Raw genomic sequence first — 18938 nt, forward strand, 5'->3', positions numbered from 1 at the left:
CAGACAGGATGGCACTGTCTCCCTCAATCCGTGCAATGGCTACTGCTATAGGTTTCAGGAGTTTCAGGCTGCTTACCACTCTCTCCCAAAATACATCATCCAGGAGGATCCTCTTGATGGGGCTGTCCATTTCAGCAGACTATGATATGGCCATTTCTTGGAGAGACTCCTTCCCCTCCAAGAGATTGTCAAACATGACAATACCACCCCAATGGGTGTTGCTGGGCAGCATCAATGTGGTGCTCTTATTCTTCTCACTTTGCTTGGTGAGGTAGATTGCTGCTATAACTTGATGAAATACCTAACCATTTCCTTGGATCTCTTGTAGAATGTATCCATTGTTTTCAGTGCCATGATGTCCTTGAGGAGCAGATTCAATGCATGAGCAGCACAGCCAATGGGTGTGATGTGATTGCATTGTCTGTCACCAGTGCAAATACCTTCTGTGGTCCAAGGTCATTGATGACTGTCTTCAGCTCATCTGCAATGTAGAGACTGGTATGTCTGTGCTCTTGTAGAATACTGGTTGAGGAGTGGAGATGATGTAGTTAATTATTCCTTGCCCACGAACATTCAACCACTCATCAGAGATGATTGCAATACAGTCTGCTTTCCCTATGATTTGCTTGACCTTCACTTGAACTCTGTTGAACTCTGCATCCAGCAAATTAGTAGATAAAGCATGTATGGTTGGAGGGGTGTATGCTGGGCGAAGAACATTCAGAAATCTCTTCCAATACACATTGCCTGTGAGCATCAGAGGTGAACCAGATGCATACACAGCTCGAGCAAGACATTCATCAGCATTTCTCTGACTACGTTCCTCCATTGAGTCAATAAAACGTCTGATTCCACCAGGAGGACCATGAGCTGTTGCTATCGATAAGGTGTCTGATTCATCATTTTTACCTCGAATAGAGGTAGAAAGACTTTTGTCAGAGGTTGCTTGTTGTGAGCGCTGAGGGAACTTTATGCACTTGGCCAGATGATTCTGCATCTTTGTTGCATTCTTCACATATGATTTGGCACAGTATTTGCAAATGTACACAGCGTTTCCTTCTACATTAGCTGCAGTGAAATGTCTCCACACATCAGATAGTGCCCGTGGCATTTTCCTGTAAAGATTAGAACGAAATTAGTAAAAAAAATACAATTCCATGTACAGATAAATAGTTAAGGAGTTAGATTAAACAACTCCTTTGTAAGATAAATGTTTTAAAATGAAACATGCATGGAAACAGGTGAATTAACACTCTTCAGTTAGCAGGCTCAAGCAAGCTAAAACCCACATGGTAGCAAAAACTAACTAGCAGAAATTGTTAACAAGTTAGAAATGATTTAAACACACTTTGCTGTAGGCTACTATTAGTTAACTGGTGCTGCCACCACCATGCTTCACCGTAGCGATGGTGCCAGGTTTCCTCCAGACGTGAAGCTTGGCATTCAGGCAAAAGTTCAATCTTGGTTTCATCAGACCAGAGAATCTTGTGTTTCATGGTCTTTAGGTGCCTTTTGGCAAACTCCAAGTAGGCTGTCATGTGCCTTTTACTGAGGAGTGGCTTCCGTCTGGCCACTCTCCCATAAAGGCCTGATTGGTGGAGTGCTGCAAAGATGGTTGTCCTTCTGGAAGGTTCTCCCACCTCCACAGGGCGGCCAGGTCTAGGAAGAGTCTTGGTTGTTCCAAACTTCTTCCATTTAAGAATGATGGAGGCCATTGTGTACTTGGGGACCTTCAATGCTGCAGACATTTTTTGGTACCCTTCCTCAGATCTGTCTCAACACAATCCTGTCTCGGAGCTCTACGGACAATTCCTTTTGACCTCATGGCTTGGTTTTTACTCTGACATGCACTGTCAACTGTGGGACCTTATATAGACAGGTGTGTTGCTTTCCAAATCATGTCCAATCAATTGCATTTTGCACCGGTGGATTCCGATCAAGTTGTAGAAACATCTCAAGGATTGTCAATGGAAACAGGATGCACCTGAGCTCAATTTCGAGTATCATAGCAAATGGTATGAACACTTATGTAAATAAGATATTTATGTTTTTAATTCTTAATAAATTAGTTTTTGCATTGTCATTATGGAATATTTTGTGTAGATTTATGAGGGGAAAAAATAATTTCATCAATTTTAGAATAAGGCTGCAACGTAACAAATTGTGGAAAAAATCTATTGGTGTGAATACTGTATGGGAGATTAGGGGCCAGGGCTTCCCTCACCATCAACAAAACACTAAATAATGGAATGTCGCATCCCTCCAATAGAGATCCAAACACATCTATGCCAAGGCGCATTGAAGCCGTTCTGGCTGCTCGTGGTGGCCCAACGCCCTATTAAGACACTATATGTTGGTGTGGTCTTTAATTTGCCAGCTACCTGCTACCTTCCACAGGTCATAGGTTTAAAGGCTATCTTAGATTCATCAGGAAATGCTATATAATTTGTAGTTTAGGCTACTGTAGGTGACGTCATTATTGCAGGAAAATCGTTCAGCTGAGTTTTGGAATTTACGTGTGATGGACTATTGTTTAGGAATGTTAATCTTCTCAAATAACAGGGCGTTAATGCTGAAATCTTTTCAACGCATTCCGTATGTGTAATTACTGTAGCTGCACCCTTGTGATGCATAATAATACTGCGCTTGATTGAACTGAATTGGAGAACCATGTTTTACGCACTGCATTTGATTCAACCACAGCCAATCACGCACGCTTTGGTATGTCTACCCCCCTTTTCGTCGGCTAAAAGTGGAACAAAGACGCGCTGGCTTTAGGACTTTTTTATAAGTTTGGTCTTCCCCTTTAAAAGTCTACAGCCCTAGCGGTGATCATTGGTCTGAAAACTCTGCGGAGGGGAGAAGAGAATGAAATAGCTTGAACAAGAAGCCGGGATCATGGCGGCACCGCTTGGGCGGGACACTCTACCTGACCACTGGTCCTATGGAGTTTATCGAGATGGCAGGGTCTTCTTCATCAAGTGAGCATGCACTGTGATGTTTTAACTTAAAGTTTTACTGATGAAACGGGTTAATTGCGCAGTTATTCACGTTATCCTCGTCCAGTAACAGGTGTCTTTCTTTCAGTGATAAAACTCACAGCACTACTTGGCTCCATCCTCGTACGAGTGAACCTGTCAACTCTGGACACATGATACGATCAGGTACGTGCAGGAATTAATAATACGATATTTCATGACTGCTGTGCACATCGTGCTTTAGCCTACCGCTTCTAGATATGTATAGATTCACGCAGCCCATTGTATTTATGTTTTAGATTTACCACTGGGATGGGAAGAAGGATTCTCGGACGAGGGGGCCAGCTACTTCATTAAGTGAGTGCAGCTTTATGTTGTTAATGTATGGGATGTGCGTGACTCCAATAACGTCAGATTCGAGCTCAAATAGCTCATAGCTGTAGGAGTATTGTTGTGTCGGATGCACGCTTGAAGGCATGCAGTCTTTTAAATGTATCAATTGCAGCGGGTTGAGCAATGATGACGTTGCAATGCAAACCATTACTTTCCTTCTCACGGTTACACATAAAAATACCCCAGGTGTTCATGGATACAATGTTGCACTAGGACACAACGCACTGGTTTGTTGATTTGGTTGATCATTTCTGAATGTCACAGAGTAGCCTATTGCTCCTGACTAGCCCCTTATGAGCACTATTAAGCTACAGGCTGAACGATAACAAATGCTGTATAGCATAGCCTACTACTTCATGCAAATGTTTACACAAGGATTTCTGCTATGTTAGTCTATTCAGGCTTTATATGATACAGTATCTTGTAATGTCATTGCCAACAGTGGCGGTCAGAGCCGTTTAAGACTTTTTTTTCATGAGCATGGCCTTATTTTATTACAGCAAATTGGATGACTGTCATTCATATTCCATTCACCCAGTTCAATGTAACAGCAATAGGTTTAGGCTACTACATGATACTCACATTTTCCCTGTACCCATCATGAGGTTGCTACAATGTAGCCTATGAATGAAAGTTTACAACATAGGTGCAAGCACACAGGTCAAGAGACAAATTTGAGGTTACAGACAGTGACATTCAATACAGCCTTGCACACTCTTGCCTGCTGATATAGGGTGTAATCATTAGTCCAACAGTTGCAAACTAGAGTTTCTATTGGACAAATTCAGGTATGTTTATCCCTGTTTTGTTCAGTTTGCTTCCGTTTAAGATTTTTTTTTCAACAGAATAGGGGGAATGAATACACACACCCCTAACCATGCGTAAACACAGTTCACTTACATAGCAGCCACATTGTAATCATTCTAGCATCTATGCGCTCTCCTCTCACCTCTTCCCTTTGCTTCTGGACTTCAATGCACAGCACATCAAGCCAAACCGCTACACACAGCAACATCGTTGTCACATATTAGCTAAAGTAACGTCATAGTCAGCATAGCTAATAGAACTAACACGTTAGTAAACCCACTACAATAATACAGTAACGTTACAGTGTACAGTCAGTAAGCAGTTACACCGGTGGGCCCCGCTGGAATTAAATTAGTAAAACCAAAAGCTTACCTTGACTTGGAAGAGTTCCATGTGTTGGAAAGTCCTAGCCAGATAGCTAACATAGCATCCCTCTGTTTGAGCAGGGTGTTCCAGTAGGCTAAACTAGCTAGCTGTATTTGCTAGCTAAGTAACTTTAAGTGAAACTGAAAGTGAAAAAATATTAAAATGACAATCTCTCTCTATTTCTCTCTTGCTTCTCTTTCATTTTGGAATAAGTTATTTTGTTCAAAACTGTTCAACTACTGTCTTTCTCTCTCTGAGTCAACTACTCACCACATTTTCTGCACTGCAGTACTAGCTTGCCTATGCTTTCAGTACTAGATTAATTATCTGATCCTTTGATTGGGTGGACAACATATCAGATCATGCTGCAAGAGCTCTGATAGTTTGGAGGACGTCCTTCGGAAGTTGTCATAATTACTGTGTAAGTCAATGGAAGGGGGTGAGAACCATGAGCCTCCTAGGTTTTATATTGAAGTCAATGTACCCAGAGGAGGACGGAAGCTAGCTGTCCTCCGGCTACAGCATGGTTCTACTGTAGACCTTCTTTGCAAAATAGTGTTTTTTAATCAATTATTTGGTGACATGATTATATTTAGTATAACTTTTTTAATGTTTTACCATTTTTATTTTTATGAAATTCACTGAGGAGGATGGTCCTCCCCTTTTTCCTCTGAGGAGCCTCCACTGATTGCCAACCACTAATTGTATTTTTCAGGACCATTTTAATATGATTTATTAAGTAATTTATCTATAGTTTTGTAAAATCATAGACTGCTGTCTTTACACTTTTAGGCTAACGTATGCATCAGTAGCCTATGCTTACTTTAGGTTTCAAACAGAAATTACCCAGGCCTATTATAAACCAGCACCTTGAAATGCATTTCTTGTTATTTTGACAGAACTCCCCAAAGGTGAGATGAATGAAAATATGATTGTGTTTGACCAACGTAACCTATTGCTATATTGTTTGGAGTAAGGTCATGTTTGCTTATCTTCAGGATCTGTAGCTAGATAATATCCTACTTTTCATTTACTTTCTTTCTATTTAGAGCATCTGTGTTTGAGGAAGAGAGAGGACTGAACACACACATGATTGCTTTACGACACACACACACACACACACACACACACACACACACACACACACACACACACACACACACACACACACATACACTCAGATGTGATGTAATTTCCCATCTATCCCACGGATACGCCTGCATGGAGTGTTTGAACATGTATGGTTCAGTTTTGTATCACAATTTGGTTACAGACATCACAATAGATTGACAGGCTATATTGATGCTCTATGTTGAAGTTTCATGCCAATTAACTCTTGCTTTCTGCCCACATCATTTAGAAAATAAAGGGCAATGCCAAGCAGGACTGAAAGAAATCTATTGAAATTCAGCTCACACCCTCCAATACGCAAGACCTCTACTCTCTCCATTAGCTGTGTGTGGCTGGGGAAGGGGCAGGAGAGGGGCTTGTGTGTCTGTGACCATATGGTGACAGAGATGTATAGCATGATTACAGTCTTGAGGCAGCGAGAACAGGATCCCCAAAGTCACACTTTCTCCATCCATAAAAGGATTATGGCTCCCAAAAACCAGTCCACCATATCTACCAGAGCATTCTGTCAGTCTTTGCCTTTCTCTTGGCTACTACCAGGCTGTGCTATATTTGTAGAAGTAACATTAAACCGCTCACTCTCTCTACAGTATTTTATTTGTTTACCCAGACACTCAGTAGAGAGCCATTTGCATTATCTAGCTGGGTATTTCCTTCTGCAGTGTTTCACATCATGTTTGTAGATGGGAATCAACTCTGTAGGCTCTGGCTGCCAGTGTGTAGCAGATGGGTCCCTGGAAAAGGGAGAAACACACAGAGCAGATAACAGACCACTCTGAAAACGAACTGATTAATCAAGTTAACAATACATCTGATTGATTGATACTGTAAAGCAAGTGTAGACATAGAGAATGCATGAGCAGTGGTCCCTCATTGTGAACCAATGGAAGGAGGACCCCTCCCACCATTGGTGGTTTCTGGTGGGTAGCAACTCATTCACAGAGTTATTAAACCCAGAGGCGCAACATCGCGGGACTTCCGGGAACACTTGTGAAACAGACCAAACAGACCAGGCCGGGGTTTGAGAAGTGAAAAATTCTTCCTTAGTTGTTAATTTTCTCAAAATCTAGCAGCACAACCTAGATTCGAGCCAATGTCATCAGTAGTTAGATAAATTGACACATTTTCTTTTTCGTCAAAAACAACTTTATATCGAAGGAGTGCCTTTGATTTGACATCCTGCACATGCAGAGTTTGGCGCAAAACGACTGTTAGACCCGATGACGTTTTTCTACGCATGAGCTTAGCTAGCCAATTTCTATTGGAGAAGCAGTTTTAGCCTTCATACTGTACTGTCTTTGAATCAGTGTTTTCCATTAGCACCGGCTGTCAGCTTATTAGCCGGTTACAGACTCATTTTCAGCCGGCTACATTTTCCACTTCATTTTAACTAGGCTACTTTTCATTTAACAGTTTCAATTCGCTAGTCTGTCGAGCCCTCTCCCGCTAGAATGAACGATATGCATCTTCTAGCGATCTATTGATAGGATCGGTGCCTGTCAGTCAGAAAGCAAGCAATAATGGGGAAACGTAGCAGAGAGGAAGAGGCGAAGGGAGAGGTTTCACTGTCACCAAAATCTGTCCAAAACCACCCCAATGCATGTCTGTGGGCTTATTTTGGACCTAAGCTTGTCGCCTGTCTTCCCGCCTTTGGGACAACTACTCCCATTGTTAGGGTGGAGACATGAGCATCTCCTCATATACAGATCTCCGGTTGCGGTCAAATTTCTTACAGAGAGAATAGAGCATGATGCTTGTGAATTTGCAAGTATTCAGACCCCTTTCCCTTTTCCACATTTTGTTACATTATAGCCTTATTATAAAATTGATACAATTATTTATTTCCTTCATCAATCTACACACAATACCCCATAAAGACAAATCAAGAACAGGTTTTTAGGAATGTTTGCAAATGTATAAAAACTAAAAAACAGATACCTTATTTACATGAGTATTCAGACCCTTAGCTATGAGACTCAACATTTAGCTCAGGTGCATCCTGTTTCCATTGATCATCCTTGAGATGTTTCTACAACTTGATTGGAGTCCACCTGTGGCAAATTTGATTGGACTTGATTTGGAAAGGCACACACCTGTCTATATAACGTCCCACAGTTGACAGTGCATGTCAGAGCAAAAACCAAGCCATGAGGTCGAAGGAATTGTCCGTAGAGCTCCGAGACAGGATTGTGTCGAGGCACAGATCTGGGGAAGGGTTTGAAAAATTGTCTGCAGCATTGAAGGTCCCCAAGAACACAGTGGCCTCCATCATTCTTAAATGGAAGAAGTTTGGAACCACCTAGACTCTTCCTAGAAATGACCAAACTGAGCAATCGGGGGAGAAGGGCCTTGGTCAGGGAGGTGACCAAGAACCCGATGGTTACTCTAACAGAGTTCCAGAGTTCCCCTTTGGTGATGGGAGAACCTTCCAGAAGGACAACCATCTCTGCAGCACTCCACCAATCAGGCCTTTATGGTAGAGCAACCAGACGGAAGCCACTCCTCAGTAAAAGGCAAATGACAGCCCGCTTGGAGTTTGCCAAAAGGCACCTTAAGGACTCTGACCATGATGAAACCAAGATTGAACTTCACATCTGGAGGAAACCTGGCACCACCCCTATGGTGAAGCATGGTGGTGATAGTATCATGCTGTGGGTATGTTTTTCAGCGGCATGGACTGGGAGACATGTCAGGATCAAGGCAAAGATGAACAGAGCAAAGTACAGAGAGCTCCTTGATGAAATCCTGCTCCTGAGCGTTCAGGACCACAGACTGGGACGAAGGTTCACCTTCCAACAGGACAATGACCCGAAACACACAGCCAAGACAATGCAAGAGTGGCTTCGGAAAACAATTCTCTGAGTGTCCTTGAGTGGGCCAGCCAGAGCCCGGACTTGAACCCGATCAAACATCTCTGGAAAGACCTGAAAATAGCTGTACAGCGACGCTCCCCATCCAACTTGACAGATCTTGAGAAGATCTGCATAATGAGAGAAACTCTCCAAATACCGGTGTGCCATGCTTACCCCTGTGTACGTTGCGTGAGTCTAGCCATTAGCGATGATGTTAATGAAAACAGTCTTCTGGTAGATGGAAAGGCTTTCCCAAAAAACATGAAATGTTAACTACAAAGTAGCATATTCTTACCTGGCAGAATGATATCATAATTATTTGTATCGATCCGATGGGTATTTGTTTTGCAAACTCATCACGTTTGCTACAAAAACATCTAAACAACAACCTCTTGCTAGGTGCACACTGTAATTAAAGGGTAATTACACCCCAAAATCTGAGTGTCTCCGTTTTTTCCCAGACCTCAAAAGTGTTCTCCTGATGTGGTTTAAACATTGTTGTGGATTTCGAACTCCAATTAATTAATTTTAATAAAAAAAGTGTGATTTTGAGAGCAAAAACCTAAAACTGTGAAAAACCTGGACAAACAACCTTTTAATTTATTTACTCTGTTTTTGTTTTAATAAAATGTATATTTTGAAGAACATTATTATGGCATATATTGCAGTAAAGCTGTAAATAAGACTTCAATCTCAAGAGACAGGTTAAATGTTTAAAAGGTTTAATGTTCTCTTACTTAGAAAATAGTCCTGATCATCTAGGCCTAGCCCTAGACTGTCACGTCTGCACCCGCTCCACCTCTCTGGCGCTCGAGGCCGCCAAGCTGCTCATCATTACGCACATCTGACACAATTGTTATGCGCTTCATCGGACTCACCTGGACTGCATCATTTCATTGATTGCCTCTGCTATATCTGTCATTTCCTCAGTTTCATCCCCGTGTCTGCATTGATGTTTTTTTGTTTCTCTTGTCCAGACGCTGTTTTTGCTTTGTTTCATGTCTATTTATTATTAAATCCTCACCTTGTACTTGCCTCCCGTCTCCCAGCGTTTGTCGTCTCAAGATCGTTACAAAGACCTAGACAATGTCCAAAACAACTAACAATACACTGAAATCATATGTTTTCAGTCATTTCAATTGTAAAGTCATGTCTTTCTACACAATACCACAAATCATTTTTACAATCTGGGAGGTAAATTCAATAAAGTATTCAATCGTTTTCCTGTGTATTTCAAATGGAATCAGGCCACAAAAATAGAGCTCTTTCGGCAAAAAATGTTGAGCGTCTGGCTGGCTACTTTTTCTATTTGTCTGGCTACTCTATGTACTTTTGGAAAACACTGGCAACTCTGTCCACAGTCATGCCCCTTTTAGTTTGCCTCACTTGCCCCAGTCAGAGAGCCTGCCATAAAGTGCTTTCTACTGCTATGGTTGTATTCTTGTTTTTGTGAATAGTTTGTTGAATGTAGGAAATGATTGGGAGCAAACAAAGTCTGTTCCAAGCAGCACACAGCACAAACATGAGCATCAGTATAACACGATTGTGTTAATATTGTTAATATCTCCTGACTCAAAGCAGTTGTAATAACTAATTAATAACTCATTGATTACTAATGAAAGTGTTCTGTGGCTGCAGACAGATGCTTTCTAGTGCTTAGCAACACTGGTGTGGATGGGTTGATGCCCATTCAAGTCTGCTGTGTTCCTCAGTAGTCTCAGACAGACTCAGTCCAGTGGGACCGTGGGAGTATAACTCATTCAGCACAGCACACACCAACCTGTGTGCAAGGCACTGATATCCATGTCCTGCCAACTAAACAGCCCAGTGCAAGATAGATTCAGATTGTCTGTGCCGCTGTCTTCCTCCCTATGTTGCATTGGAAATGTGTTGCTCTGAGATGGAGGACTCGTAACACAGACAATTCAACGCACCTTATGTAAACACTATAGAAACAACTGAGGCAGGAAGCTGGCATTCAGACATGTGCGTTTTTAAAAGGGCAAAGAAAATGATTGTAGAAATTTGTTATAGCTGACACTTTGATTGTTTGCTGCATGAAGGGAGTCATTGTGCCCGTCTCTCTGGCCTCTGAGAAAAGAGAACAACAGGCCAACCCGGAGATGTATGATGGCCCAAATGTCAGCCTGGCTGTAAAATCAATTGGTTATTTGTTGCTGAAATGACTTGATGGAAGCAAGGATCCTGTTTTGGTCTTCTTCTCTGGCTCTAGCTGGACATTGTGTCTTTGTCATTGTGCTGTTTTAACATTGGTGGGTTAGGTAACAGCAGATTTCTGAGAACCAAACAGACGACAGGGACAGGCCAAGTCCCGACTGTCCTACAACCCTCTTCTCACATTAGAATTCCCATAAAGTATGGCTGTGGTTTCAACACAATTCAAACTTGACACTCTTCCCAAGTTCAGAACAGAAAAAGTGTTCTCTTTGTTCCACTCTACTGCTACTTTACCTAAAGTTTATCAAATCAGTTAGTTACTGCAATGTAGTTGCATGTAATTACACCAGGTCCGGAACTGTAGATTCCAAGTAACTACATGTGCAACCAAGGACTTTTTAAAAATTTCTTTAACCATTTAATATGAACATGTGTTCATGTCTTGGAAGAGCCAATGAGAGATGTTGAGTTTGTCCTTGTGATGTGCTTGGCCTCTTTATTATCCCTCATTGGGGAATCATTCATTTCTGCTGATGTGGCTTCTGTTATTTTCATCTAATGGTGGGCTCTTCAATACTTCACAGTGGACCGGCCACATCAGAGCTTAATTTGATTTACTGCCATCTTGGACGGCGACAGGTTTTTCTACATTTGTCCCATGTGTCTTTAAGGTAATTATGGGTGAGTCGTTGAATGCATAGCCCACCTGCCTGCCCGGTCACCCAGCACTCAGCTAATTAAGCACCATGAGTGGAGGCATGGGCTGGTTAATTCATCAAACCTCCAGTCTCTCAGAAATATGACAGTCAACTGTGAAGTAGAGCTTTATATGACTGATAGCCCCTGTCGAAAAGCGAAACTCTTTTCTAACCACAGTCATATTTACTCCATGACTGACATAGATGTGGTTGAGGTTTCATCCAAACAGTAGCACTTTAGGTTGAAGTCTCCCATAATCATTGGATGGAGCTGTCTGTATAGGTTTTTGGGGTCCCCCCCCCCTTCCCTCCTCCCCCTGCTGTCCAGGGAGCATGCTGTGACAGGCTGAGCGGAATCCAAGTCCACATGGCGCTGCCGTGACAACGGTCTGCTGGTTGTGTAGCGGGTTGCTGGTGGAAACCAGCGGAGCTAGAGTACAAAGAAGGGATTGTTGAGACAGGCAGCGCGGTCGTAGTAAAACTCACATTAATTTACATGTAGGCCAGTGGAGGAATGGAGGTCTGCCTAGTGCTCTCTAACATGGTGGGTTAGTTAGATAACCTCTCCTGTCTCAGAGTGGACCAGGGCTCTTTGGCTGTTACTTTAATCTGGCACTATATTCCTGACTTGCATTTCTTTAGAATTCTTTCTACTCAGACTAAGAGAGGTATTTATTTTTGATAAAATCTACTCTGAAGATATGAATGTTCTTTCACTTGGTTTTAAGTAGCTACACTAGAGCCTGTGAAGTGGTTTTCCCAGTTATCCCCCCAGAAAACGTATAGCTGGAGCAGTCAATGCTTTGGGAAAAGTGCAACTCTATAGCTCCCCCAGGGGAGAAATGATCCAATTGAGGTACAATGGTGTCCTGTTGGGACAATGTTGCTATTGTTGTTTGGGGTTTGCAAACCTGTGGGACTGACAGGGGGAAGTGTACGATATCCATATAGACCCACACAGACTCCATAAACACACACAGACTCCCTCTCTTCTATATCCTTCCATTTTTGTTCTTAATAAGAAATGATGGTTCCATCAATCTTTTATTATTTATCTCAGATCTCTGTGTTTATTTGCCACCTCCCTCCAGTCTTCTAATTGGTATTGTCTGTTGTGTGGTATAACGGCACTCTGGGAAGAATGAGTTAATTAGCCGTGAAGTGAAGCAAAACACTTTAAATGGAGATTAAAGGCAGCTCAGTTTCCCTACATCTCTAGGCTCCACTAATAAAGCATTCTCTTTCTGCATACAACAAATCCACGCTTCACTGGTGCAGAGATCCAAGTTGCCAAGTGAAGGAAGGCTACAAACTAACGTCACAATGCTTTAGTTGACCTTTGGCCTCAGCATACCAAGATCCCCTTGTTCTGAAGGAACATGTGTTTGAATGGTAATGATCATCTCCATCAATGCAGATGACAAGGTTAATCTGCTCAGCAAACCTAGTCAAGTTTAGCAAATTCAATAGTTTTTGACAGTTACACCAGTACCTGTATTCAACTCTTGAGTGCTTTTGAAACTGCCAAAAATACCTTTGATATTCAATGCTGACTTTCAAACTGCCACAGAGAGTGGAAGAACTTTAGCCGTCCTTTGTACTTCTCTTTTCACTGGGGCTGCTTGACCCTAGTGGATCGGTTTTTAAAATAGTTGTTTTTTGACAGACTTCCTTTTTAAAGTGTATCCCCAACTGTTCCTTTCATCCTGGTGACACAGGAAGAAAAATAGTCATTGAGTCTCTCTGGAAGTTAATTCTAAGGAAACACACTTCTATTTTATTCTTACAGCAACGTGTTGACGGCTGTCATTTCTGTCTTTGTTATGACTCAGTGTTGGCAGGTCTGGTGTGCTTTCCTAGAAAGCCTATATTCACCACAGACACTGAATGCACTTTCATTACTTTAATCATTATGGCCTCATCATAACAGTTCAATTGACCACCCAGAACTAAGTCCTGATTCCCTCAGGTGGATGTACTGTAGGTAAGATGGTCTGGACAGTATTGAATTTGTCCATTAATGTCATGTTTGCTCCAAGTACTATGGAATTAGATGGGAATTGATTGAAATTCAGATATTTCTGTGTCAAGTGGCAGAGGGAGAGATGACGGGGGAGTGATAAGAAGCATGCCACTGAATACCAATCAGACAGACCTCCCTGTATCAGCCCCAGCCCTAGCCAAGCTGCTCTCAATGCAGTAGGCTGGAGGTGGGTTTAACTGCTGTTATCCCATTGAAACTAATATAAAGTTGAAAACTCCATTCAAAGAGCTGTTCATCTTCTCTCATATGCAGAAAGATTGACCACAGAGTAAACATCCTCTTTCTGTGAAGGTATTTTATTCCAGGTTATATGAAGCAGTATGCCCCCCTGGGATTCGGGCCAACAACCTACAGTTTTCATAGTCTTTTCTCTGGCTAGTCTGAAACTATACTGCTACCCACTCTTACATACCGGTAGTGGTGTTTAGTGGTTTCATGCTGAGAAGTGGAATTCCACAGTTCCCACTGCTCAACCATGTGGCTGTTTCATTCAGCCCAGGGCATCTATGAGAGGTCAGACTGCAGGGTGGCTTAAAGCTGTCATTTCTATTTGTTTCCAAGTACACAAACATCTCTGTATACATTGGCTATGATGGCTACAAAGAATCCTCACACCCTGTCTCTCACACTTCAGCATGTTGGTGAGATGTGCTGTCTGTCTGATCCAGTGTGTAAATAACAGTCCTTGTCCTACTCCTCTCTCAGCTGTTTGTTAAGACCATGCGGTGACCTTCACCTGACATTAGTATTTCTGAGAGGGTTTTGTCTCCTCTCTTTGTCTAGCCCCCCTCAGTGTGTATGTCAAGCTCTCCAAACACTCTGGAATCGCTCCTTGCCATGCTGAAGGCTGTAATCAGTGAATGACTGGGCTCTTCTGCATTGTGTGTCAACCTCCATTCACCTGCATGCCACTCACCACCATGGTATCAGCAGCACCAACAGGCAGTCACTTTTCCATCCCCAAATACATACTTGGATCTGTTAGGTGATACAGTATTTAATCACTCAGCTAAATCATAATCAAAACAAATACGTCTCTTACGTAGCTGGTCAACTTTCACGTAATGCTGTTGAAAACTCAGAAGCACTTTGACAGTCCTTGTGTGGGCTGAACTGACAGCTCTAGCATTGTGTGTGTGATGAGAGGAGAGGCAGGATAGTCATGCCCTCCTGTGTTCTGGCCCTCTCTCCCTGGCTCTCTCCCTCCCTGATGTTTGGAGAATGGGGGTGTAGTGATTATTCTGAATTTTTGGAGGCAGTAGGCAGAGGCCGTGACAATAATTTTTAATGATTTCCTGTTTTGACAGAAGCTGTTTGCAGTGGGGCTGCAGCAGTGGTACAGGGGCTATAGTGCTCTCCTCTCTGAGAATACTTTACCTGCTGCAGAATGAATCATTTAATCTGTGGGAGAGGAAACAATGTGTTAGCTTAACACTGCCCCTGAGCACGTAGTCTGTCTGGAGTTATGCCAGGATCCATTCTAAAAGAAATGACATATCAAATAGGGGGTGCTTATATTTGTCCTGTTTCACTGCATGTACAAGTGGAGAAATTAGGGTTAAGTGTCTTGCTCAAGGGCAGATTATTAACAGGTTAAAGTTAATACTAGTACATAATAGATAGGTTTTATAAAGCGCTTTTCAAAGAGCCATAGATGTTTTGTTTACTTATACTGTACTTATACTTATACTGTTATACTGTTTTGTATACTTATACTGTACTGCTGTTTTGTCATTAGTCACAAATACACTGGTGTCATGTCTAAATGTCCATCCAGGTCTCCAGTTTCCACATTCATCTTGTCCTAACCTGTGTAATGGTTTGAACAGCCACTCAAGGCCAAGGCGTTAGAAACACAGCTGTCATGTCAACGTCATGTTCGTGGTGACAGATTAGGGTGATGGCAGTTTAAGAACATAGACAGGGTTGGGGGTATAACACTGCACTGAATGAAAGGGAGCAGGACAAAGAGTGGATTGAGGGGCTGATACAGTGGGTGGCTATGTACTGCAGAGCTGGGAAACAGGCATTCCATCACTCACCAAAAGGACTTTTGATATATTTAACTGTGGAGCCTGCAATGAATACATTAACAGTTGTCAGGGCAGAGATGAGACAATCTTCTTCCTGTGGTGAGCTACATTATAGAGGATGGGCCAGTCATGGTCCAGATGGTCAGAGACAGAGCAGGGTGGCCAGCAGCAGGGCAGCAGAGGAGAGGCTAGTGGGGCCAGGATGGGATCCTGCTGCAGCTGCATACCTCTTGGTCAGGAGGCTAAATGCCTGGCTGAACATGAACTGGAGGCTGCCAGACAAGACAGGGAGGAGACCATAGAACAAGAAAAAGACAGGGAGGTGAACATAGAAGAAGAAAAAGATAGGGAGGTGAACATAGAAGAAGAAAAAGACAGGGAGGAGACCATAGAAAAAGACAGGGAGGAGACCATAGAAGAAGAAAAAGACAGGGAGGAGACCATAGAAGAAGAAGAAAAAGACAAGGAGGAGACCATAGAAGAAGAAGAAAAAGACAGGGAGGAGACCATAGAAGAAGAAAAAGACAGGGAGGAGACCATAGAAGAAGAAGAAAAAGACAGGGAGGAGACCATAGAAGAAGAAGAAAAAGACAGGGAGGTGAACATAGAAGAAGAAAAAGACAGGGAGGTGAACATAGAAGAAGAAAAAGACAGGGAGGTGAACATAGAAGAAGAAAAAGACAGGGAGGTGAACATAGAAGAAGAAAAAGACAGGGAGGTGAACATAGAACAAGAAAAAGATAGGGAGGAGACCATAGAAGAAGAAAAAGACAGGGAGGAGACCATAGAAGAAGAAAAAGACAGGGAGGTCAACATGGAAGAAGACCGGGAGGAAACTATAGAAGAAGAAGGTGCAAGGTAATGCCTCAGAAGATTGGGTTGGTAAAATATATTATGATAGATAACACCTTGAAAATGTATACACTTTTATTGTAGGCTGAAAGATAAAGCATTGACACACTGCATATACAACACATTAAGAACACCTGTTCATTCCATGACAGACTGACCAGGTGCATCCAGGTGAGAGTCCATGCCCCGTCGAATTGAGGCTGTTCTGAGGGCAAAAAGGGAATTCAATATTAGGAAGGTGTTCTTAATGTTTGGTATACTTATTGTATTTGCATGTGCAGTATCTCTTGGGAAGGAAGTTGGCTGAGGGAAAAACAGCTGAGGTGGATAATAGTTTGTGAGTTGTGGAATGCTTGTGGTTGGTCTCTTATCATTTGTCTCTCTCTTCATGAGGTAGAGGGAGGATCCTGTGCACCTCAGAGTTGTTTCCAATGCCCCTCTGGAGGGAAAACACTGGGTCTGTTCCTACTGATTAAGTTCACATGACAGCAGCTCCTCGGCTGCCTGCCTGCCCGCCCGCCTGCCTGCCTGCCTGCCGCATTCTGTCAGAAAGACACTTGGAGTGGAGACACTGCAGAAATATGCTGCAGTTTCCCTAATTTCTCAGACAGGAAAAGTTTTGATTGGCACAGAGGGAGGAATGAGCAAATGCTTATTAACAAGAGAAAGTCAGTGTAAGAGAACGATGATTATGAACCTGACCTGCAGTATTAAGCAATATAGTGTTGTCATTGAGCCCCCATGCAGAATTCCCAGTGTTTGGTTTGGAAGTGTGGGATTGACTGGAATCTCCTGATGGGCTTCCAAGCTCCTCTGTTTTGTAAATGGAAATTCTGGCGCTGAGATTTTCACTCTCCCAACCCGAGCTCCGTGTAACACTGAACATCCCTTCTGCATGCTTCATGGATTTAAGTTTCATTTGCAAAATGTTCCGACGTTTGTGTGTTGTATTGTCTCTGTTCTGTGGTGTCTATTCTTTTCCTTTTGTGTCTGTTCTTGCCCTTTTAATGGCTTGATTTGATAACTGTGAAAGACTTGGGCAGCAATTTCCATGAATTTGTCTTAGTTGTTAAATCCTAGACATTTGTCACACTATGGAAATTAATTATTCTATATTGCATTTATTACTGGTTAAGGTTGGATTCCTCAAATTCTCTGTCAAGTGTAGGAGTGTGTTTCTCAGTTTGTAGTGTAAATCAACGTGTCTGATGCTATAGACCTTCTGTATGTGTGTCATCACACTGGGGACGTCGTCCAACCTGAAAATATCCCTCAAATGATCCTCCAGCTAGAGCCCATAATGCCTGGGGCTTTGCCTCTGACAGGGCTTGAGAAGTTCAGTCCTAGCTGGTTTTTGGATCTCACAGGGTACAGCTCGCCTCCAGTATACGTGAAATCGTAGAGTTTATAAGATCATGGGCTGTACCAGTTAGTGACTGTGGATTTTGTGATTGAATATTGCTGTTCACATTAACAGATTATTGAGTGTGAAAACCTCAATTGGAAAGCTCTATCTGCTGTATGCCACTGAAAGCAGATCTGGAGCAATTTCATTTACTGCAGCAGTTATTGAACACATCGACCACATGGGAGTGTGAGGACTCAGCCCGATGCAATTTAATTTGGTCCATTGTGCAAAGATGCAAAACAAATTGTTTATTCATGATGGAGTGGATTCTCCCCCCATCGACTGTAAAGTGGGTTGGCTGTGCTTTCTGCTAGCTGCATTAGGTCTACTGTATATTATCCTCTTGTTTATCCTCTATCTTGAGTAGAGAGAAATAGGCAAGTTGTTTTAAAAAGTATTCTGTGGTTTCTACAGCTATTATTGTTAGTGTTAGTTTTACAGATGCCATATGAGTTTGTGACAGGAGTGTCCATACAGTAATCCTGTGGCTGTTGTGAGAAGTGTAGAGGGAGATTAATGCCACTGAGTAGAGATGGTAGACACGGTAGACACACATGGCTGACTAAAGTAACACATTGGCGGCCGTCCCGTCCCAGGCTGTTGTGGCACATCAAACAGTAATGGCTCTATTGATTTCTACTATTTATGTGTCTAATTATGGCTGGGGAGTGGTTAGTTGTCTTTAGCTGCCCGACTGTAGCCCCCAGTTATAACTCTGTCTCCTTAATTCACTGAGGCATGAGTGATCAGAGGACAAATAGCCCAGGGCTTTGGGCATGGCAGTGCCTCAGGACATTAAAGACTGGTGAAATATCTGTAGAGTGAGAGAAGTCATCTCTGTCTGAATGAATCATCCTCTGGTCACTGGAGTGTGTGTGTGTGTGTGTGTCTGTGGTGTGTGTGTGTGTGCGTTCGTTCGTGGGTTCATGCATGTGTGATGTGGAACACGGTCAGATAGGTTGAACTATGGTTGAACTATGGTTGTTCTCAGATCAACCACTAGGTATTGCTGTTGAATCTTCTTCAACCACTCTTGACTTTCACCTCACCTCTCACACCACATCTCAACTGAGGTCAGTCGTCCCTGGCAACCAGCCTTCACAAATGAACTGTCATTTACATAGATCAGTATTGGAACATGTTAATTTCATAACGTATTTCTGTTCACTGCTCTTTTCTCACATTTTATCAAGGTGAT

The 18938-nt window shown here is 42.5% G+C and overlaps 1 protein-coding gene across 13 annotated transcripts in view; it reads left to right on the forward strand.

Annotated features, from left to right (window-relative positions):
- The first annotated feature begins 2821 nt into the window (after positions 1 to 2821).
- Positions 2822 to 18938, forward strand: part of plekha7b (pleckstrin homology domain containing, family A member 7b) — a 173839-nt gene continuing 157722 nt past the window's right edge. For 3 of the 13 annotated variants that reach the window (XM_071380877.1, XM_071380884.1, XM_071380879.1), the window contains exons 1-3: positions 2823 to 2981; positions 3088 to 3164; positions 3278 to 3335. In XM_071380877.1, coding sequence (XP_071236978.1) covers positions 2899 to 2981; positions 3088 to 3164; positions 3278 to 3335 — 218 coding nt within the window. In that variant the 5' untranslated portion in view covers positions 2823 to 2898. Of the gene's footprint in view, positions 2982 to 3087; positions 3165 to 3277; positions 3336 to 15249; positions 16339 to 18938 lie in introns of those variants that run through there. The other 10 variants (XM_071380883.1, XM_071380885.1, XM_071380871.1 and 7 more) reach the window with 7 other exon arrangements.

The sequence above is a fragment of the Salvelinus alpinus genome, chromosome 33 (assembly GCF_045679555.1).
Source record: "Salvelinus alpinus chromosome 33, SLU_Salpinus.1, whole genome shotgun sequence".
NCBI lineage: Eukaryota > Metazoa > Chordata > Actinopteri > Salmoniformes > Salmonidae > Salvelinus > Salvelinus alpinus.